The sequence below is a fragment of the Phaseolus vulgaris genome, chromosome 2 (genome assembly GCF_051622355.1).
Source record: "Phaseolus vulgaris cultivar YP4 chromosome 2, ASM5162235v1, whole genome shotgun sequence".
NCBI lineage: Eukaryota > Viridiplantae > Streptophyta > Magnoliopsida > Fabales > Fabaceae > Phaseolus > Phaseolus vulgaris.
This window is the reverse complement of record NC_143499.1, coordinates 1,156,791-1,180,320: the sequence shown is the minus strand read 5'-3', so window position 1 is coordinate 1,180,320 and position 23,530 is coordinate 1,156,791. Positions and strand designations below refer to the sequence as shown.

Sequence of the window (23,530 nt, the reverse complement as noted above, 5' to 3'; positions counted from 1 at the left end):
AAAACCTCAAAAGCTTTGTTGGTATGCTCTGAATCTGTTTCCCAAATGGTTGCTCTCGTCAAGGGATTATGCTCTGAGTTCCTACCCACTTCATGAACCTTTCAATTGAATATTCACAAAAGCGATTGTATTGAGCAAGTTGGTGGGGAAACCATTATTGTTCACTCCACATTGTTTTTTTTTTCTTCTTGTTGGCACTTCCTACCCAACCCGCTTCCATTTCTGAATTACAATGTCCTTCATCTGTCAACACACATCGTAAACTTTCGGTAGTCTTATTTTTGTACGTTTCTTTAACCAAAATTCAAACCTAATTTATATATATATCCATGTTTATAATCAATTTTCACATATATTATATAGTTATTTTATACCAGCTGCTTGCGTGCGGATAGGACGCGTATATAGAATAAATTAATTTGAATGCTCGAGTCGTTCAATATTTCATTTATATTCTGCAATATAAATGGTATAGCCATCTCCTTTTTTTATTCATTTGTCTTCTTGCTGTTGGTTTGGAATGTTCAAAATATGAAATAGTTTAAGGAGTGAAATATGTATATTGTTGTAGTGGTAGAAGTAAGAGTTGGGGTATGTGCATGGTGTGGCGAAAGGATAAGTAAAGATGTGCGTAAGAATTTTGTGTTTGGAGTGAATTAATGGGGTGTTGGAGATAATGGATAGAATGGAGATTCGTCGGTAAAGACGGTACGTTTTTGTCCATGGATAAGTATTGGCTAAAGCGACAACTAGGTCTACTAAGTTACATCATGCTTTGTTAGGGTTTGTTCAATGGATAGGGAGATGTTAACGGAGGGGAATGATTTTAGAAGAAAAGGTATATAATAGATAGGTAACTCTTGTTTGGTTCACATGTGAAAGATATGATAATTTTTTAATTCTTTTATATATATTTATACTTTTTTATTTTAAAAAATAAATAGTATTACTTGTTTTAATACATTTGAGAAGTTTTAAATCACTTCCTCACCCTTTTGAGAAGTACACAAGTATTCCACACCTTTTCAGGTAGCAAGTCTTAATATTCCTTGAGACTAAGATCTCTCAACAAGTGAGAAAAACACGGGAGATGAGAGAGTAAACAATGAAAACTCACAAGGTAATCTTCACACGGTGAAGGATTTACAATACAAGGTTGACTGCCTTAAACTATGAGTGTAATAAATAGCAGATATGAAATATTCTCCCAAATCACTAATACAATGAGAGTTAAGTCGTTTGTAATGATCTTTGAATGCTTGTATGTTTCGTTATTGTGTTCTTCATCTTCAATGTCTTTATATAGAATTTCAGAGTGACCGTTGAAGCTTTCGTTCATCTCTTTGTTCACATAGTCATTAGACGCTAGATAAGAAATTCTTTGCTTTTGATTGATTCTTTTGTGTCTTGGACTTTAAATGAAGTTGATTTGTTTCTTCTTGTAGTCCCAATGTGAACATTGAATCATTAATAATGTAATATCTTGGTTATCCTTCATTTCTACTCGTAGTTCATCATCTTCATCACGTTGGACGTTGAATATAATAACTTCTCCTTCATGATCAATTATATTTTTTTGCATCTGTGATCATTTGAAATAATTTGAATTGTTTTCTTTATGAACTTTTGATGTGAACATTATTCCTTTACAACTTTGTGACTTGAATTCTAATCATATCTTTGTCACATATGCTTTCACTATAATTTTCATAAACGCTGAGTATGGAAGTATTTGCTTTGCGTTACATGTTTTCTTAATTTCTTTATTCTTGTGGCTTGAATGTCATCAATGACTTCAACGAATTGTGGTCTGCAATAACTTCATTTTTCTTGTTGGATGTTTGATAAGTAAATTCTTCCTCCTCTACGTCTTGATGGTTCCTAAAAGCATATTAGGAAACCTTTGTGATTATTAGTGATTTAATATCTTCAATATCTCGGAGCAAATATATCATTGAATAACTATCTTAGAATATAAAATGAATTATCAATATATTCAAGTTAATTTTTCATACTAAGTCTCTTTCATTATCAATCATAATTTCTCTTGAATATATTCCACAAAACATTTTCAAACACATTTAAATCTCTATTAAGTATAGATTTGTTTTTACAAAATATCTTTTGCATAGATATATTAATTAAACTCATAATATTTTCAATATATTGGACATAGTAGACACAAGATATATTTGTTCAAATTTATTTGAAAACATTCTAAGGTTTTAATTAAAACATTGTATTTTGATAAATATGATTTGTATGACACAACATAATCAAAACACGTTTAGAAAATTTGAATAGCACATTGAAAAGTGAAAGGATTAAGTATGGAAACTTCCTTGACACTTGTTCATCTAGCGCAAGGTCTTCGTCTATTGCATTTATTTGATCAACGTCTAGCCAGTGTAAAGCTCATGCTTTCTTGAATATAGCATAGCAACAACAACATCTAATGCATTTGCCTCTGAGCACTTTGTGTTTAGACTTTGTCTAACTCTTGAGTATGACGCTCGATCCATTGCGTTCTTTGTGACTTTGTCTACTTCTTTTTGTAGATTCCTTTAGTGATTCATTTAACTCTTCGCCAGCCACTCGTTTGTTGTCTTGCTAACCATGAATAATTTTTTATATGTTTATTGTCTAGTACACTTTGTATTTTTATTATCTTGTAATCTCAGAAGCACATTGTTCATTTGATGTGACCTTTTGAAGTGTTCTTTTAATGCTTATTTCGTTTGTCATTTGAGTTCATCGCCTCTTTGTACCTATATAATTCTTGTAGTGTTGTGTCTCATGTATGATATGGTGTATCATTTCTTTTATGTTGTACATGAGTTAGATTGGTTATATATATATAACAACTTATAATGTTTTGTTATCATCAAAATTCTTAGACTGTCAATACAATAAGTGATATCATCTAGCATTTACATAATAGTGATAATATTATTGAACCAATAACTCATATTCTTATAACAATTATTATTATTTTTTTCGAGCTTTAGAGTAATGTTGGATACTCACCAAAATCGAGTCTTCCTAATCATTATAAGTAATTGGTGCTGTATACAATAATAATTTTGATACTTACAACAACTATTTTTTTTGTTGGATTCTACACTATATACTTAACTTATTGATGAATATTGTAATTACTTAAAAGCTGATCTTAATATGCGTAACATATGTATTATCATTTTTAATATGTATTCTGCAACAAGTAAAAATAAATAAATAAAATAATCATTAAAGTTTATTCTACACTATATACTTATTGATGAATATTGTAATTACTTAAAAGCTGATCTTAATATGGTATAGTGCACAAACGTAACATATGTATTCTGCAACAAGTAAAGATATAAAAAAAAATCATTGAAGTTTTTTAACTAATAATTAAAATGAAAAAATATTAATTTTAAAGCCATATATAAATTTAGAGTTTGGTATAATTTTTCTTTATATCGATAATAATTATTATCACTACTTATTTCTTTCTTAAATTTTTAATATTAGCGAAAAAAATTAGCCACACTATTTTTGTGATTTTACTTTTGTGTACCATATAAATTTAAACTTTCTAACTTTAGATTAGTTTAAAGTCAAGCTTGTAATGAATGCATGTTTTTTAGTGATGGGTAAACCAATGCCTATATAAATAAATATATACAAAAACGAAATACTCGACACATAATTAATTTAAAAGCAAGTTAGTGGAATAAAAGAAAGTTGACATAAAAATCGGTTCGAAGATTGATAGATTTAAAATATTTTATTAGTATTTTTTTAACTTGTTGTCAAATAATGTTTATGTTTAAGTATGATTATTTAATGTTTTGAAAGGAAAAAAATATTTTAACAGGGGGTTTGAAAGTTAGATAAGCTGCAGTTGAAGTTTTCTAATGTTGACAAATCAACTATCAATATCAAATCACTTCTTAAGATTATGTTGGAAAAGCAAAATCAATAATTAAACGTTAAAAAATTCTCCAGAAGCTTTTCATACCAAACGAATTGAGGAGGAAAGTCAACATTGAAAGCTGGTAACTTCCTTCGAGTTGCATGTTGCAACAACTCCTTATGAGCTGGGAAACAATCATTCAAATATTAATATCCTTTAAGAATTATATTTTTATTTCACAACAATAAAAAAAAAGTCATAATAACTAATAATAATATTGAATTTAATAATTATATATGTTTAAGTGGAAGTGTAAATAATATATAATTAAATTGAGGTCTTATATATACTTTTGGATAATCAGTGTTTAGACCCATTAGTTTGTTTGAAGTCAATTAAAAAGTAAGGATGAAGTTGAGAGTCTCTATGCACTACAAGAAAATCATGAAATAGAAACCAATTTCTAGAAACCAAAATAATTAGTTGCAATAGTAACTAAATTAGAGACCATTTTAGAAACTAAAAAGAAATTTGGTTTCTATATTAGTTTCTATTATTTTCTATTATTGTTAAATAATTTCTAAATTGGTATCTAATTAGCAACCAAGATTTTAGAGACTAAATTTAGAAACTAAATAATTGGTATCTAAAACCTTAGTTGCTAATTAGATATCAATTTAGAAACTATTTAACAATAATAGAAAATAATAGAAACTAATTTAGAAACCAATTTTTTTTTAGTTTCTAAAATGGTCTCTATTTTAGTTCCTATCGTAACTAATTATTTTGGTCTCTAAAAATTGGTTTCTATTTGATGATTTTCTTGTAGTGATGGGTATAAGTGTCTCAGGGTTCAGTAGGTAAGGTCTTTCTTGTGGTTTATATTTTATCTTTTTGTTTTCGAGTTGGATGCTACTAACGTCGGTCTTTGGCTAATAATGGAGTTTGGTAGGTGTTGCAGGTTCTTCATATGACTCTTGGGTTTTGAAGGATTGAAGTTTGATGTTTCTTTCCCTTGTATTGTTTTACTTTGTTTCTTTTGGGTGGAATGACTTGATAGGCTTTTGTTAGGTGTGTATGCGGTGTTGCTGGTTTGTTCGGTTTGGTGTTTTCGAGGTTTGTATTTTCTCTCCATTTGTGTAGTTTGTGTGTATTGTGTGGTTCAAAGATTGAAAGGTTTTGCGTGTACGTTTGTTTATGGATCTTGACATGTTAGGTAAGATAGTTTTAACATTTCGTATAAGGGTTTGAATATCTCTGAAGTATTTCATTTTATTTTATTTATTACTGAGAAAAAATATATATTAAAAATTAGTCGAATTCTTAAAAAAAGTAAATTAAGACTTAATGCAATTTGAACTTCATGTTTTATTTAACGAATTTTTTTCATAATTTTATAATTTAACATAATTAACAGAAGATGTTAACAGATGATGTTTGAAGAAATTGTTAATAATGTGTCGCAATGGCTCTTTTATTATAATGATATTATCTCACATTAAATAATTCTGAAGAAATCCACGTTAAATTTGTTATTTAATTACGGAATTCACCTAAACCGGCAAAGAAAATATTAGTTGTTTTAAGAGATGATCCAAAATCAATGTCACTATCTAATATTGGTTTCTTAGATTTGGTTCGCTAGCTTTAAATCCTCACTTTGGAAGAAATGAATAATCTCAATCAAATAGTGAAAAAAAGTCATGTTTAATAGTACATGTACAGATGTGTCAAGTTGTGAATTTCATGAAATTGATTCTTTATTTTACCATTACCAATTAGGTGTCATGTATTACGAGTCAAATAAAAGTCTTATAAAAACTACTCACGATGAGACCAAGAGAAGCCATTTCCCACTTTGTCATAGTTATTCATGAGTCTTCAACACTCAAATTTCTTTATAATAATAACTTGATCTATTTTTCAGGTAATAAAAAATAAAATTAATAATTTTTGTTTTCTCTTAATAAAGCTAAAATTATGAAAAAAATAATATATCGAATTGTATTAAAAATAAAACAACATTTATATAGAGAGTGTTAAGAAAAGGACTAAAAAAATCATTTCTATGTGTATAAATTAATTACAAATTTATTAATTTTAAATATTAAACTATATTTAGTATTTTTATTCTTTTTTTATTGATAATAAAAAAATGAATTAACTGAAACATTTAAGAGATCTTCCTAATTAACCAAGACCAAGTTTTTAACTAAGTAAGAACAAAAACCTTCAAACGGAGTAAGACCATATTTATTAATTTTTATACTTTATATTTATTAATTTTTATTGTTGATAAAAAAATAAAAAAATATGTACCAGTCGGTTCTATTCTAAAATAACCATTAACTAATTAAATTCCAAATTTTGGATGTTGTACAAAGATGTTGCATTGTTCATAAATATAAGGAGGCACACAGCTTAAAAAAGAAAAGAAACTCTAAAATGGAATTATTTTGAATTAATGATGAAAGAGTGCAACAATATTCAATTTAGTGAAATTACAAGTAATTAATCATCAACAAACTAAATATAAATATTTGTTCAACAAAATCTCTCACGCTCAATTAATTTGAAGAATAGTTATTAATAACCGATGTAATTAATTAATAATTACTTAATTACTTATAAAAAAATATATTTAAGTTTTTTTGTCAAAACTTCTTTAGTTAAAATTTGAGAACTCAGAATCAGATAAGTTAAATAAGCTTCTCTAATGAGTTACAAGCCAAAACAACCTTTTGCTAAATCACCCAAGAAACGAAGTGAGCCAAACAAAAGGTTTTACGGCATCATTGACACTTCGGAAAATGGATCTTCATTATGTTGAGGCGAATAAACCATGAATGGAGGATCACATCAACGAGAACAACTTTGCCACTATCAATGACAAAAATAAGAAAAGGACTAAAAAAGGCTTAAAGATTTGGTGGTGCGCAAATAATGATTGACAATTATGTTATCAACTCTAACAAATCCACATATCCATTTCAAAATTAAATGCTCTTAGTAAAATCTCTAAGTTAATGTTTACATATACGAAAGAAATGACTTGATGAAAAAATTTCATTAAAACTGACTAATCAACATCATAAAAAACTTAATAATTAACAAATAAGATAAATACTTCATTGTCCAAACTTGTATCTTTTTAACTCACTCACGAAATTAAGACTATGATTAAACAAATTGTGAGGAACGACTTTTCTAAATCGAAGCCAGAAAAATATTGCACCATAAGGCTGAAAAATGCACTGGTTCTGAGGCCAAGTTAACCATGATTCTTAAAATTGTTTTTCTCATATTAGAACTGTACAGTACTGTCAAAACTGGAAAGTTCTCTTCGTATCCCTTGTATTTTTTTAATGTTACGTAAGGCCATTGATTTTGATGGAAAACTTTCGAGTTTTAGTGGATATTGATTATATTTCACTGTTTGGTAGTTCATTTCAAAAACAATAATTGGTTTATGCGTATAAATGTTATGATAGAAGACATTTTGGTGCAGAAGAAAGGGCTAGAACAAGATATATGTTATGATAGAAGCCTTTTTCATTTTGAATGAATAAAGAGGAAGAGAAAAGGGATAGTTGGTACGTGTGCCTAGTTTTAGTTGCGAGTAATTTATGTGTTGTTATTGTCAGGTGAAATCTATACGAGGCATCCAAGTTGAGGGACAACGAGGCTTAATGCTGTATAGTTTCTAGTTGGACTCACATGAGATGTACGCCAACTAAATACCAGACATGAAGAAAACTATAAAAGAATGCAGACAGATAATTGATGCCTCCGTTGCTAAAGCTAAGAAACTCACAGCCAAAATGTTATGCACCTTTCAAACTTCCCACAGCTTTTTGCTTTGCCTTTCAAATGAACTTTGCGAAAAATACAAATCAATCAATAGAAACTGAGATTTTGGTCCCTCATTGTTCAATTCAAGTACATTACCATAAATAAAATCATAATTAAACTGCATCTACTGGTATAAAACATATGCACGTATCCAAACACTGCACTTGATCCAGGTGCAGTAGAAAACTGACACATTAGGAATTCAAGGGTCTCGCACTATTACTAAGATTCTTTCCTTCTGTAGCATCCATATACATAAGGTTATAGATATATAGAAAAGAAATCCTAAACAAAAGAGTTTCTCTCAATATGTATAAACATGTGGACGATGTTCGAAACAGTTTCAATGAAACAAGAAGCTACGAAACCAACAAATTATGTAAGGGAATTAAAGTGAACTCATTAGGGTTTTGGCCAATACCAGTTTTTTTTAGCGGTACAAGTTTACATGTATGCCACCTCGTATTCAGAGCTGTTATTGCATCGGCATTCCAAAGTACTTGCACTCTTCGAAAGCTACAACATCTCGAGGATTTCCTTGTCGGCAACCTTCATAGTCAGAGACCAAAGGTGAGTAAACCAAAGAGCTCATGTCACCCCAACTAGTGCTTTCTGTTGAAGTTGTGTTGGTGCTACCACCATTGCTCATGACGTCCATGGATTCCATTCCGTAGTTAAAACTCTCCATTGACCGATCCATTTGTTGCGAGTTCACGCAGACCAGTTCACAAAAATCACTGGGGAAGTTTTCAAACCCTTGAAATACATTTGATGGCTGATAAGTGACGCTGTTGTTTTCATCACTCACCACGGCCACATGATTTACCATGGTTGGGAAAACCTGGTTTGGCAGGGAGGGAATTTCGCATGCATTGGTGTATGGCTGCTGCTGCTGCTGATGATCGTTGGAAAATCTTATTCCCTCTAGTTTGTTAACCATCAAGTTTCTGAGAGATGTTTGATTGTTCAGACCATAGTGTTGAAAGGAAACATCAGTCACTGGCATAGGCACAGAAGAATATTCGGCAGACCAGTAGGGAACTTGATTGATGAGTTCAGAAGCAACTATCAAATTCTCGGTTTCTCTTTTCACATCTTGCTTCTGCCGATTGCCGCTGACACGGCGAGCTTGAGCCTGTTGTTCCTTCCTTTGTTTGCCAAGAAGCTTCTTCTTTAGCCTAGTGTTCCAATAGTTCTTTATATCATTGTCTGTTCGCCCTGGTAACTGTGCTGCTATAATTGACCACCTGCATGTATGTATCCCAACGAGTTCTAAGCGATCAATTAATTGGATTCCAAATTTATATCAGACACTGCTTAATTCCACATAAATAGAGACTGCTAATTAATTAACTTCGATAACAAATTCAAATTAATTTTAGCAGATCAATAAGGAACTTATTTAATTACCTGCTTCCAATACTGACATAAAGGCTGCAGATGATGTTGTCTTCTTCTTCTGAGAAACCCCCATGTTTGATGTTTGGGCGAAGATAATTTAGCCATCTAAGACGACAGCTTTTCCCACACCTCTTAAGGCCTAAGCCACACACATACAAAGCAAATAAGAAACAACCCAAAGAATTCTGTGTTCTAAGATGAGATTGACAAGTTAAGAATCATCCGTATATATGTAATTGAGAGGTTTGATTTGCAATAATATTTAACTAGCATGTGTTGATTGATGAATACACATGAACAGCATACCTATTTTCTGGGGCAAGGCTATCCAGTTGCCACCAGTGCCATGCTGCTCAATATAAGCCTTGAGTTTAGCATCTTCTTCAGGTGACCATGGACCTTTCTTGACGTTGGCTTTGTCACAACAAGGAGCCCTTCCCATTTCTGCAGCGCCAGCTTCTCTCTCTGTGTCAGTTGGTCTGAGTTTCAAGTAAGCCAATCTTTGTAATGAGTTGAGTTGATGATAATGATAATAATGCTGTGTTTATTTATATATATATATATATATATATATATATATATATATATATATTAGGAGAAAGAGGAGAGAGAAAAGCCTGGAGAAGGAGGGAGAGAAAGAGAGAGCTTTGGAAGGTTTCAAAAAGGTGAAGGAAAGAAAATATATTCCTTTATGCGTAATAATGGGTGAATTGAAAAATGGGAGGAAATAGACCCTTATTTTTCTTATTTTTCCTTCTTACTACGTAGTCTATATAATTAAAAATGGAATTATAAGAAATTGTCTATAGAAAGCATGAATAAGAATAATGAAACTCCTTGTGTTATCTGTGAATGCAATATGCAGTCTCTCTCATATATTATTTTGTTGAAGTAACGGGGATATGAATTATTGTTGTGGAAGGATGATGATAAACCTGGTGCATGGTGCAAGCAGTGGGACCAAAGGTGAAAGGTTAAAGTGGTTAAACCTCATTTCGTTGAATGGTTCTTTCTTTGATTACGTAATACCTAGATGAGTGACTCTTTGATTTGCGCATGGGAAAGAAGCAGGACGCGTACATGTTTGTGATATGGAACAATCTCTCTCGCCAGAAACCAAAAGCAGTTCAAAAATTCACTCCATCTGGCCATTCATGATCAACTTATGAGAACAGTATATGCGTGAGACTTGAATACTACACAACTTTTCAAACCTTTTAGCAATGCTAAAAATGAAGTTCTGAACTATGTATATTGTTCAGTCATTCCATCATATGGATCATCTTTTCACGTTAAGATAAAGGTGGAAGAAGCATTCAAATTTGTATATTTGTTTTGTTATTTTGAAATAAATATAAATCATTAATAAAATAATATTGGTGCTTTTGATATCCTTGTGTAATGAAAATGATATATACCAGACGTTTCATCACATTCTCCCAATTATAATGATAAAGGGACAGTCTCACGTAAAATAGGGCTAATTTATTTGGATGCCTCTGCTTCTCTTTCACATACATATACATATAAATATAAATATAATAGAAAGGAGTAATGTTTGAAAGAAAAAGTAAAGGGTTTCATGGCATAGACCCAACTCTATATTAATTAAATTGCATATTAACAATTAGTAAATCATAACTAAGCACGTTAATATTATAATTATTATAGAAAAAAGGAAAGGGACAGAGCAAGAAAGTTCATGGAATTCTTAAAATGACTCTCGTTGGAGATCCCACATCGAATATAAGTGGGTGCAAACTCCAACTTTATGAGCCGATTTTATGGGGTTGAGTTAGGCTTAAAGTCCACTTCGTAATATGGTATCAGAGTCATTTTGAGCCTATCCTATCAAGTATTTGTGTTGGACCTATTGTGTCACCCGCTATCGAGTTAAAGTCCACTTCGTAATAGCTCTTTAAGCAGAAAAAAAATAAGATTTTTTTGTATTAAATTGATAAACGTTTTTATCACATAAAATAAATTATTTTAAATAATTATCTTTCTATTTATTTTTTATCAAATAAAATGTAATACTTCCTTTTCATTTAAATAATAAAAAGGTTTTATTTTGTTTTTTTATTCCATGTTTATAGTTGAAAAGAAAATTATCTTACACATATCACTGGATTCTATATTAGCAGCCTTCATCCATAATAAAAAACAAAAATAAAATAAAAACATTATTAATGAATTACTTTTTGGGTATGCAAATAGTCAACAACTAGGATTACCACTATCACCTCTGTTACGTCATTATAACTTTATAAGGGGTACCTGTGATCATAGTTTTATTATTAATTAATCGAGTGTTCTGTAGGCTACAGGAATTTTGTTAAGATTTAATCAACTTTTAAAATATATAATTAGAAGGTAATTTAAATAATAAAATATTGATATTAATTCTCTTAATTATTTTAAAAATTAAAATCGTGGCACGTATATTGTTTTAAAAACTAAAGTAAATATATTTACTTTTATAAGTAATATGATATAATCGTTTCAATTTTAAATTGACTAAAATAATATCAATTGTTTCAAGTAAGATTAACTACTATATTTAAAGTATTATTTACTTTTGAAAATGAGTAAGTTTATCATAATTTATTTTTAAAAAGCATCTCAAAGAATTAAAAGAAAAAGAAATATAAATTGTTCCACTCCTGAACTGTAAGTTATGTTGGACTATTTCACTTACTTAAAAAACAATAAATTGTGAATTTAATATTAAATTAGAGGCTTGATAGATATTCAACAACAAGGTTGACCTAGCATAAATAGCAATCACAATTATCAGTACAATTTTCAATAGAGAAAAAATACATGCAATTTTACTAAGTGTTTTCAAATTATTTTTTAATTACCTCGATAGTTAGTTAGTGTAATAAAATTTACATAAAAAATAACATACTTTAGCAAAATATAATTTAAAAAATGGTAATAAACATAGAATGCATTTAAAATAAAAAGTTGTGGAAGAAAAAAAAGTAACAAACTTTTCAAGAAGTGAAGGAAACGGTCTTGGTAGTTGGCCACCATCATCTTCTTACTCATTTTCATAATAAATTAACCATGGTTAAGTAACTGCCTTTTCTTTTCAACCAGGAGAAAAAGTATAAAGGAAGAGTTCCTCTATTTCCACGTTTTGCGTGCGTAACCGTAGACCTAGTTTCAGGTGTGAGACAGTCCCTTTTTGACACAGTCCAATCTTTATTTCTATGTAAGTTCAAGGATTTTTCTTCACTACCCTCGACTAAGCAAAATTACAATACAACATTTACAAAGGAATCCATGTTCTAGTAATCTTAATTCTATCTAAAAGACAACAATAAATATAAATGATAATTGTTTTTTTTTCCCTTTTAGTCCATAGATCAATCATACGTTACTAATCAACAATGAAACTCCTAGAGTAATTGAAATAATAATTATTATATATATAAAAGTTAAATTTCTAGTCAAGAGAAATATCTCTCTACTAAAACATACACTTAAGCCAGAAAAAAATATTTAGTTTTAGAATGTTATGTTTATTAAGTCATTTTTTTTCTTATATAAGATAGTGTTATTTCATCTTCTGCTTGTATTTAGTTTTATTTTGATTTATATTCTTAAATTGATTACAATCTCGTATATACTTTTCATCTCTATAATTAACGTTCTTCCCTCTTTATGAGAAATAAATGATATTTTTTTCATTAATGTTAAATATCGACATTATGACTATTTCACTAGATGATCAGACTTGGTCCATGACCTCAGAGCCTCCCAACCTCAGATATAAGCCAATGAAACCGATAAGTTCATAACCATTATTTGCATAGATCGACATTAAGACAATTTCATCCTATGGTTGGATTAGGACCATGACCTCACAAAAATAAAAATATTTCGTAGTATATAAATTAGTAAAAATAAATATATTTTATAATATATAAATAAATATAAATTTCACATTATAAAATAAAATTAATTAATCTTAGTTTTTTGGGATGACAAGAACACTATCACTCGGAATCATCATCTGTGGATCTTCCAAGACTGTATATGATTTGGGGAGCTAATTTTCAGGTATATATAAGTTGCCCCTATTTTTGTATTCAATTAAGTAGTTTCTAGAAGTTCTGTTATGCAGGGTGGTGGAAAGCTTGTGGATGCGTGGTTTTGTTGTTTATGTGACCAGATCGTGACAGAGAATAATTGTAACTATTATTTGAACTGTCACATTAACTTAAAACACTTATTCAACAATAAGACTAAGTGTGACGCTCAAAATCCAAATGTATGAAACGGCCAATAAAGGTTTTAACGTAAGTTACAGTAGCAGTGAGACCAAGCGAAGGTTAGTAGCTACCCGCGGCGTTGAATCTTCTATCACCAATGAAAATGTCTAAAGAATTTGTATACTCCTTTTTATAAGATCAAGTTTATTCATGGAAATTTAGAATTGAGTAAAAGATTCACTGAAAGCCAAGTAAGTAAAGAATCACAACACTAGAATTATGAGTCATTGCAATGTTCCATTCTTTGCAAAATATCTTGTATTTAGATTTAATATATATATATATATATATATATAAAACTATTGAATATTCTAGTGAGAGATATCCTTCTCGATGCAATTAAAAAAAACTATTGAATATCTTGTGCGATGAAAATCCACTTATTTTCCTAATAAAAAAGGTTATGCTGAGTGAGGTACGCGGTTTCTTGTTGTGGTTGGTTTGTTTGTGGGGAGAATAGAAAGGTTTAAAATGAGAATGGACATAAGAGACAAAGGGTGAGATATGAGATGTACATTTTCATTTGAAAAAGAAAGCATGGTGTGAGTTAATGGTGAATTGTATCCACATTGATAGTGGCATAGTCTGCGGATTAAGAGACACCTGTGTAGCACATTATAACTAATTCTTCATTCTCCCTCTTTTTTCATTCCAACAATATTACTTTATTGTTATCATTTCACTGCTGATTAAAAAGCATACAAAGTAAGCAAGTATGTCATTTTTATCATTCTTTATTTCTTTCTTTCTCTGTTTCAACAATGCTCAGAGTCATGCTAATACTTTATGATAATGCTAATTGGATTAGCTCGTTTGCTTGATTAGGGGAATTCACTTAATAAAAAACCTTGTAAGAGGCAAATTATCTCACACAATTTCTGTCCCATCTCCATTCTCTTCTCTCTTTTTTATATATTTAAAAAAAATGTTTTTGAATTGTGCAACATGCATCTCTATCTTTAATTTTTACCAACAACTCTTTCCAATGATTTTTATAAATTTCTATTTTAATGCGAATCCTTGCTTTCATGTTTAAACGTTTTTAAACTAATCAAAATACTTTTCTAAAATTATTATAATTTTATTTGAAATTTATATTTCAAACTTGAAGAAAACTCACAACAATAATATTAACTTTTATTGTTTAAGATAAAATCAACTTTGTTTAATATTTGTGTTTAATCCAAAAAAACAACAAAATTCAAGCTTTTGATGTAGCAGAAAAGAAGACAAAACAAAATGAATTCCAAATAGAATGAAAGGAACAGATGACGCTAATTAGTAAAATGATAACTTTGTTCATTTTTTATTTTGTTCACTCACACTTCTTTTTCTTTTTTTTTTTAATTCTAAAATCTGGAATGTATTTTCTATATTTAAAAATACATTTCAAATTCTATAATTCAATTCTAAATTCTAAAGTCTAAAAGGTATTTTCTAATTTGAAAGATATTTTCTGAACTTAAAAATACTTTTGAATTTTAGAATTTGAAATACGTTTTTTCAAATATAGAATTCTAGAAATCAGAATGTATTTTTAAATCTAAAAAATATCTTCTAAACTTTAGAATTTAAAAAAAAAATGTATTTTAAAGTTTTAGAGTTTAGAAAGTCTACTAATTATAAAATTAAAAAAGGAAAAAAAAAACTTACACTTTTTATCAAAGGGTAGTTTTAGAGTTAAAAGATTGATGGAAGTGTGGAAAGAAACTATGAAGGTGCAGGAAGAAACTATAATAGCCACTTTATCATATGATGGACCTTCCTCTGTGAAATACCATACTCAAAGGTGTTTCTTTTAAAGCCCAATACATTTCTTCCTGCACCCATTAATTTCAAAAAAGGATTATTTTACCCCTTTTAAAAAATAATTTTTGGATTACTTTTTTTCATGTTTCTAGAATATTTTTCAGAATTCATAAAACATATTTCTGAAATAAAAAAAATTCTTTAACAAATTTTTCAGAATAAACTTTCCAGTATTATATACATCTAAAATGTATTTTTCAGAATAATTTTTCTAGAGTATATTTCAGAAAAAGTTTTCTGGAATGATGAGGAAGTAGATGGGGCTTTTTGGTCACTTCACCTAATTAATGAGTTGCTGGAAAAAATTTGACTGGGGTGCAGGAAAAAACACCCCAAATTCATTTAGCCTTTTTGTTTTTTTTTCTTGTATGTTTTGTGATTTAATGTATAAAAAAAGTAAAAAACACAATTTATAAAAACATAAATAAAAAGAAAGAAATGAAAATTTAATGTGAGAATAAAACATATTACTTTCAGAAATACATTTCAAGAAGTCTCGTCGTTTCTTCCATAAAAAGAGAAATGCGAGTTTCAAATTAAATGATCAACCCTCATGAACTGTAAAAATTTCAATTTTTAACTGGCTAAACCATCAGTCTAACGCTGTAATACCAAAATAATAAAAACTAAAAAAAAAAAACAACCCATGAAAAACATAATATTGTGAGAATACTGGATAATCACCACACCATTGCAATTACACCATCAGAGGGAGAAAAAACCATTATAACCATTTACACCAGTTGTTTATGCTAAAGTTCTGCTATCCTTCGAACAGGTTAGCATCAATTAAAATTTCCCTGCCCAACCATCAACGTCATCCCTATCACGAAATAAAACTGAAACTCTAATTTGCTCCTTAGATTGTGTAAAATGTCATGGTCTAACTTCACGTTTAATACGTTGTACTTGTTACTGCGGGTGCCGTGATAAACCGGGTGGAATTTGAATTCAAGAGAACAAATAGGTCCCGTCAGTCTGTCTGATTCCTGAATGCAGAGTTTATTTCGTTAATGCCATGTAATTCGAATACAAATTGCACTATTCTAACTAATAATATAAAATCGATTAAAAAATTCTTATGCACCTTATATTCATCTCAATGTAAGACATTCTGGAAAATCCATTTCAAAAATGAATAAAAAAATATCCAAAAATGTTATCAGGTGCAGAAGAACCACCCAGATATTGTGGTAAGGTACATTATCAACTAACTTTCAATTTGGCAACGTTACTGTAGGTTATTAACTAAGGACCAGTGTTGTTAAAATCGCGATTTTACGATCTTTCATGCTAAAAACGTGATGGATCGGGCCTGGATCGTTTTCTCAACGGATCGGAGCGATCCAACGATCCAAGGGTTGGATTGGCGATACATGGGCCTCCACGTTCCGTGATGCGGCCCAAAAAACCCCTTAATTTAAAAAAACCTAAAAACCCTAATTTGAGTCTCAGAAACCCTAATCCCAAATTGCAACCCTAATTTGAAGAACCTGTGCCTCTGTCGCGCCATTTGGCCGCCGTCCACGCTACCTGTCGTCGTCGCCGCCTTCGTTGATCGTGCCTTCGTCATTTGCCTTCGCCATTCACGTCGCACTGCCTCCGCCACGACCGTCGCACAGTCGCACTTTGCGATCTGCTCTGCTCCGTTAATTATGTTATGTATTTGGACTATTTAGTTATGTCATATATTTAGACCATTTCATGAATTATGAGTCTATTTTTAATTATCTTATGTATAGTAACTCGGATAGTAATTCTTCCGAGTCGAGTTACGATCCCCGAGTTACGATCTTTATTTCCCTCGTTACGATCTTTATTTCCCTCTCCGATTCGCCTACGAGTTACGATTTTAACAACATTGCTAAGGACACTTGAAGCATTTCCTACCTGGGAAAGGAATCAACTAAGAAACATAAGCTCAAAATCTGGGTTTAGGGTTTAGGTTTTCGTGAGCTTGTAAAATATAAAAAACTCCTGCAAAATCAGTTGAGCATGTTTAGGACCTCAACTATTCCTGCTTTTACACCTACTTTTCTACTCTAAGCTCAGACACTAATGCCATGCCCTTTTCTCTACATCCACCAAAAAAATTAAAAGAAAAACAGGGTACACAATTAGCTTATTTAGAAATTTTTCAACCAACAAAAAGATAAATAATTCACTGAACATGATTTCTTCAGCTGGAAAGAGCCGACCGTGCTTGTTACAGCTTTCAAGAGAAATAAAATATACCGAACAGTACTATCTACAGCAGCTAATCATATACATATATATGACAGCAAAATTTTAAAAGCAACTTCTAGAACTCGGAAATATAAACGCACATATGTTTTCAGCCAAGCATGCAACTTTGAACTATTCCTATTGCGCTTATCTCAGCTCAAGAGTCCAATTCATCTCATCCGCCGTGAGACCCATCTGCAATCTGGTTAGGACAGTATAAAGTTGCTGTGAAACCACACCAATACCATCCCCATATGATACCCTGCAGAAATTAAAGTAAAATAAAAATGTCAATCAATGATTCAAACTGGCTTTTTATAACCAATGATTGGCATAAAGGGGTTTCACTCGGTTGACAGAATACTCAGTTTAAAGGTGGGTTTGGGGGGGGGGGGGAGCACAGGTCAACGACGAACATCTGATCATTTTTATTTTTTCGTTACCAAATTACAGGTCTTTGATTTGCTCTCGGTTAACATATTTGTTAACGTACAAGATGCAAATTGTCTTTCGCAATTAGTACAACGTACCTCTTGCCAAGATAAGTAATACTGCCAACAGGTGATACAACCACAGCTGTTCCCGTGCAGAAGACCTCGTCAGCATCTAGCAATTCATCCACTGATACGAAACGCTCCTCAACCTGCACGTATATCAGATGAAACATGAAATTAAGAAAAAAATGTGCAGCTGATGCCATTTGAAAATGTAAAGAGTAGCGTAGTCTCGAGTTTAAATAAAACTGTAACCTCTACCCTGTTATTTTCAAGGTGACATTAAGGAACAATTGCCAAGAATGAATGATTAAAAACAAATAAGCAGGGAATAGGAGTCAAGCAAAAAACCATTTAGGTGGCCAATGCCTAAACGAAGGGATAAAGAGCACTGTGGCTCCTATATATAAGAACAAGAGAGACATTTATAATTGTATAAACTACAAAGGGATAACTTATCACAGTATGAAATAATAGAAAAATGTGAATGCGTATAGAGTAAGAGAAGAAAATGAAATAGTAAAAGAAAAATTATGTCAATGGTGTCTTTCTGCAACAAAAGATATTTATCTTCTATGAGGGTTGTTGTAAAGTTACCAAAGTAAAGAAAAATTCTTATACATAATTCTCATTAAATTGGAAAAAAATGACTGAGTGCAAGAGAAGTGCTGTGGAAAACTTTGAAAAAGAAAAGTGTTCACTTGGCTCATTTTTTTATTATACAACATTTATGACGGGATAACTACTACCGTGAGAACTCTAGAAGACGAGGGCAAGTACTAATTTGTAAGGATGCATCTACACCAAAGTTTAGTAACAAATCCCTAGTTTAATCTAGTATTGGATACAATGTGCTTAGTAGGGACACACAAGATTATCCCTAAATGTATATTTTTTGCATATGGTTTGAAGAATCAAGGGAAGAGATTAACTATAAACTAGCTTTGGAGACACATATCAGAATCAATTGATTATCACTTGAGCTGGGGTGAGACAAAATATACGCATGGCAACTTCAGCAAAAACACGAGGAAACTAGCTTGGACATAAAATTGGGAGAAGTCATATTACATGTTTCAAGGTTTATGGACATGGCATCTATATTACAAAGTGGTAGAAAAATTAATGAAGATGTCACACACAGGATACAAGTCGGGTAGTTAAAATAGAGGAAGTCATGAGGCATTCTGATTGCAAAGTACCTATCAAGTTTCTATCTTATTGTTATTTTACTTCTATACTTTATGGAAGTGTATGTTGATCAAGGGACAGAAGAAAAAGGTGAGAACAGCAAAAGTAAATATGTTAAGATGAATGTGTAATCATACAATAAAGGGCATTATATGGGATGATTGTATACATTAAGATATTGGTGTAACATCTATTGTGGAAAATATGAAAATTGGATAAAGTGATTAGACACATGCAAAGGAAAGAAGGCCAATAATAAAGCTAGTGATGAAAATAGTAGATAGTGTGTTTTTTACTCCTGTAAAAACGGGTAGAAGGAAACCAAGGATATTAATGAAATTATTAAAAGAGATTCCTGGGGAATAATATCCCTGATAATTCAGTTTTTAACTGAGATCAACGACATCATATGATCCATATAGCCAATTTCACTCAGTGGGATAAGGTTGTTTAGTAGTAATTCAGAAATAATAGCTCACTGAGATATAAAATATCAAAATTGTAACTTGTAAGATATCAAGTAGATAGTATTCATCAACCAACTCCTTAACTTGGAATTTAAAATACCTGGAATCCTTGGCTTCGAGCAACATCAATAATACTTTTGCGAGTAATGCCAGGTAGGATTGTCCCTTTAATAGCAGGAGTTGAAATAATGTTACCCTGAAATGACGTAGGAATAATAAAAGCATGACGGGGTGAGTTCAAATGAAAAGGATAGTGCTTGAAAACAACACAAGTTTGAACCACAAAATACACAAAAGAGCACCAAGAGTTTAACGAAATCCATGCTCGAGAAAACATGTGAAAATACCAAATTGAAAAACTTCATGGTCCAGACAAGATTTATATGAAATTAACAAATTTGTACAGACTAGTGTATAAAGATTCCTTTATTGAAGCCACCAAGAGGATGAGATATCTTTGTAGGATTCTGTGGATACTGGACTCCAAATAAATAATACATTTGACCTTGTAGCAAACATGATTTATACAACTTAAAATTACAAGTCGTGTTGAAAATACTTTATTTTGAAAAGGTGATAAGCAAAAGGTAAGATTCATAGCAGGGATGATTTCAGTTGTTGAGAGTTTGCAATTAGCATAGCCACCAACTTGTTGATGAATCATGGATCAAGAGGCTACCATTGCTGAAATTTTTTCCAAGTATAGCTAGAAGATACTTCAAATCAGATGATGGGGCTCATTCAAGAAATCGATAGAAAATTTGCACGTATACTTAAATGATTGGTAATTCTGACTACTACAAGATATTCATCTTACTATTCCAACAGGTACATGTCTGGGTAAATTATTCATGCATTTGTGAGAGAAAAGAGATGTGGCAGTTGGAAAATAATTCAGTGCATGAAAATGTAACAGCTGGCAATAAACAATGATGCTTATATGTGTGTGTGTGCACATGTAAACATGATCTTGAATTCAAACTAGTTGATTAAGTACAATACCTTAACAACAAAAATGTTGCACGAAGAAACCTCCTCTAGATATCTTTTGTGCACACAGTCAAGGTATAAAACATCAGAGTAGCCTTTAGCTTTTGCTTCAGACTGTGCCTTCAGAACCTACAAAGAATAATTGCACATGTTCACACAGAGAGAAAGTAAGTAATTTAAAGAAAGAGAAATAAAGTGGCAAGAAATGACAATTAAGAAATCAAACAAATAACTTAAGCATCTGAAATTGCTGATATACAGGTCATTTCTGTCGATAAAAATATAGAATTTTTAACAGGAAGGAACTGAAGGCAGCAAAAAAAATCCTCAGTTTTCTCCTGTGGTATGTACAAGAAAGCAATTAGTATTTAGGAAATATAAAATACCAATTGAAACCTGGAAAAAGAGAAAAATCTAAAGTTTAAATTTTTTTGATGATTTAAATTAAAATAGAGAGAACGTGTAGGAACAAGTAACAGTGGACAACAAATAAGAAAGGAGAAAGGGATGCAGTCTGGCTTACTGCAGCATAGTTTCCAATGGTCTTCACACCTCCAGTGCCACCAGGAGTTGCCCGATGTAATTCATGTTCCACAATCAAATTGATCGGGGCCAAACCTTCCTGTGGTGAAATTCATACTTTATTAATTTCTGGTAGGACACAAGTATGTTTAATATAGCAATAGTAAAAGATGTAAAAAAGAAACAAGTATGACAATGTTATGTTGAAAATAATAATTGTTAAGAAAATGTGATACTATACTAATATATGTAGTAGAAGTAGAAAATAAATCACACAAAGAAAATAGGTGGTAACAGTATGGACCAATAGAACACTGATGCAAATTTTCTTCATCTTTTCATACTACAAATTCAACCCATTCAGTCATATCAGCAAAATCTATAAACAATTAAATTCCTATTGATGTTGCATCTCAATTCTCATAATATCCAGCTCCCAGGCTATAAGATTCAAAGAAATCGTTCAAGTTTGTCTAAGCTATGGGATTTGGATCAAAATTTGTTATTTACTTCCGTAAGAAGATAATGAAATTGGAAAACTTATACAATAAAAAATAAAGACGATGTCTTTCAATGAAACAAAATAGATACCTTAAAGTAGTTCCCAACAGGTGAAACATATATTAGAAAAGTGTACTCTGGAGAAGGTGCAAGACCAAGTACAGGTCCACTTCCCATTAGCAATGGTCTAATGTACAATGAACCTTTACCCGGAGGGGGAACCTGAAACCAAAGTTCACCTAATCAATCTGACGTCATTACAAAATCTAAAATGTTTAAGGCGATGACTGGGCTCCATAACACCCTTACCCAACGTTTGTTTGCTAAAACAGTATCCTTTACAGCTTCCACAAACTGCTCCACAGTAGGCGACGGCATGCACATCCGCTCTGCCCCTATCTGCATCCGCAGACCATTTTCTTCCGGACGGAATAGGAGTATATTCCCATCTTGTTTCCGATACGCTTTCAAACCCTCAAACAATCCCTACAGTGGAGCAAGGAAATAAGTTTTCCATAAAACAAACACACGAGGTAACTTCAATTCAAATGTTAAGAATACGGATACAACTAGTTGGATTTCAATTCTAGAACATTACAGAATAGTACCAAACACAGTTCACCTAAACAAATTCAAATATAAATTAAGCATTGTTTTCAGGTCAAAAGCAATTCAACAAACTGAACAACATAAAATCGGAAGTTGAATATGTAATGCCTCAAATAAAATATAAGTCAACCTGGCCGTAGTTTAGAATTCCGGCGGAGGGATTCAATTCAATGTTCCCAAAACGCTTAAGTTCACCTTTGGAGAAGGTTCCACCTTGAGCGCATTTCATGACATACATATAATCCGTGGGTTGAATGCCAAATCCAAGGTTGTCCCATTCTATGTCAGTTAAATCGATCGTTTCACTGTTCCATTCCAATATTATTCCGATTAAACAACGGAAGCATTAAAAAGAAGAAAAAATGAAAAGGAGAAGAAAGGACCTGTAGGACTCAGATACAGTAGCGGAAGGCTTGAGAGGAGAAGAGGCTTCGAGAAGATTGAGCGGACTGAGAGGAAAATGATTTGGAAAAAGCTGCAGATTAAGGGAAAAATGAATTAGGGAAGATAAAAGAGCGCAGTAAGAGATTAGGAGAAAGGAAAAGGGATAAACCTTGAGAGATAAAGAGCGAGAAGGTTGAACGAGGAAGGGCGATTGGTGAAAAGGAAAATGTCGAGAGGGGCATATCGGGCATGTTAGTCGAATGCGTGCGCAGACGGCGGCGCTGCTCTCCATTTTATTTTCTTCTCTGTTTCTCTTTCTCCTTCTCTACAACACCGACGACAATAGAAGGGTTCGTACAGCACGTGCCTGATATTTACCAACCTAAGGTGATTCTGAATCTCTCTTTTCCTTTTATCGTTTTGTAATAATAAATAAAATAATAAATACTGTAATTAGTATTGTCAATGGATTCAAGTAGGATCGCGGGCGAATCAATACTCATTGGTGTCGATGCGATTGCCATAATCTACACCTTTCATTTTAAATTAAGAAAAATATTTTAAATTTGACAACAATAGTTTGAGCCGTCAAAAGGCAAACTGCATCGCCTGCAGTTTACATTTGAGTGCAGCAGATCACTACAATTTTTATTTTGTGAATTTGGAACAAGGATGTTTGGGATAACTTGTTTGCATTATACAACATGCTTATGCTTATCTAAAATCCACTACTCAATTCTAATAAATCCACTAGTGTCGGCTAGTTGCCAGGAAAGTTTGAATAGACTATATATTATTATTATTATATATATATGAATGAGATTTTTATGTTTAAACTAATATTATTCTTTAAAAAAGTATGGTTAAAACCTTTGTAATTTTAACCCTAATTTTGCA

The 23,530-nt window shown here is 31.4% G+C and overlaps 2 protein-coding genes across 4 annotated transcripts; both read right to left on the bottom strand.

The window, feature by feature from the left end:
- Window positions 1-7,780: 7,780 nt before the first annotated feature.
- On the bottom strand, window positions 7,781-9,697 carry LOC137810014 (transcription factor RAX3). Its single transcript, XM_068611120.2, has 3 exons — window positions 9,464-9,697; window positions 9,167-9,296; window positions 7,781-9,003 (listed from the first exon to the last, which is right to left on the bottom strand). Exons 1-3 carry the CDS (start codon window positions 9,597-9,599, stop codon window positions 8,232-8,234), a joined length of 1,038 nt encoding a protein of 345 aa, XP_068467221.1. The 5' UTR covers window positions 9,600-9,697; the 3' UTR covers window positions 7,781-8,231.
- Window positions 9,698-15,893: 6,196 nt separating this feature from the next.
- On the bottom strand, window positions 15,894-23,301 carry ATBCAT-5 (branched-chain amino acid aminotransferase 5 / branched-chain amino acid transaminase 5 (BCAT5)). Of its 3 annotated transcripts, none has more exons than XM_068611116.2 (11): window positions 22,803-23,045; window positions 22,633-22,724; window positions 22,380-22,554; window positions 21,950-22,126; window positions 21,731-21,862; window positions 21,141-21,239; window positions 20,630-20,746; window positions 19,728-19,823; window positions 18,006-18,118; window positions 17,577-17,737; window positions 15,894-16,238 (listed from the first exon to the last, which is right to left on the bottom strand). In XM_068611116.2, exons 1-10 carry the CDS (start codon window positions 22,923-22,925, stop codon window positions 17,623-17,625), a joined length of 1,239 nt encoding a protein of 412 aa, XP_068467217.2. In that variant the 5' UTR covers window positions 22,926-23,045; the 3' UTR covers window positions 15,894-16,238; window positions 17,577-17,622. The 3 variants fall into 3 exon arrangements, with proteins under 3 accessions (XP_068467217.2, XP_068467218.2, XP_068467216.2); XM_068611117.2 differs by having other exon boundaries at window positions 15,894-16,231; XM_068611115.2 differs by lacking the exon at window positions 15,894-16,238 and having other exon boundaries at window positions 17,372-17,737; window positions 22,803-23,301.
- Window positions 23,302-23,530: the final 229 nt, after the last annotated feature.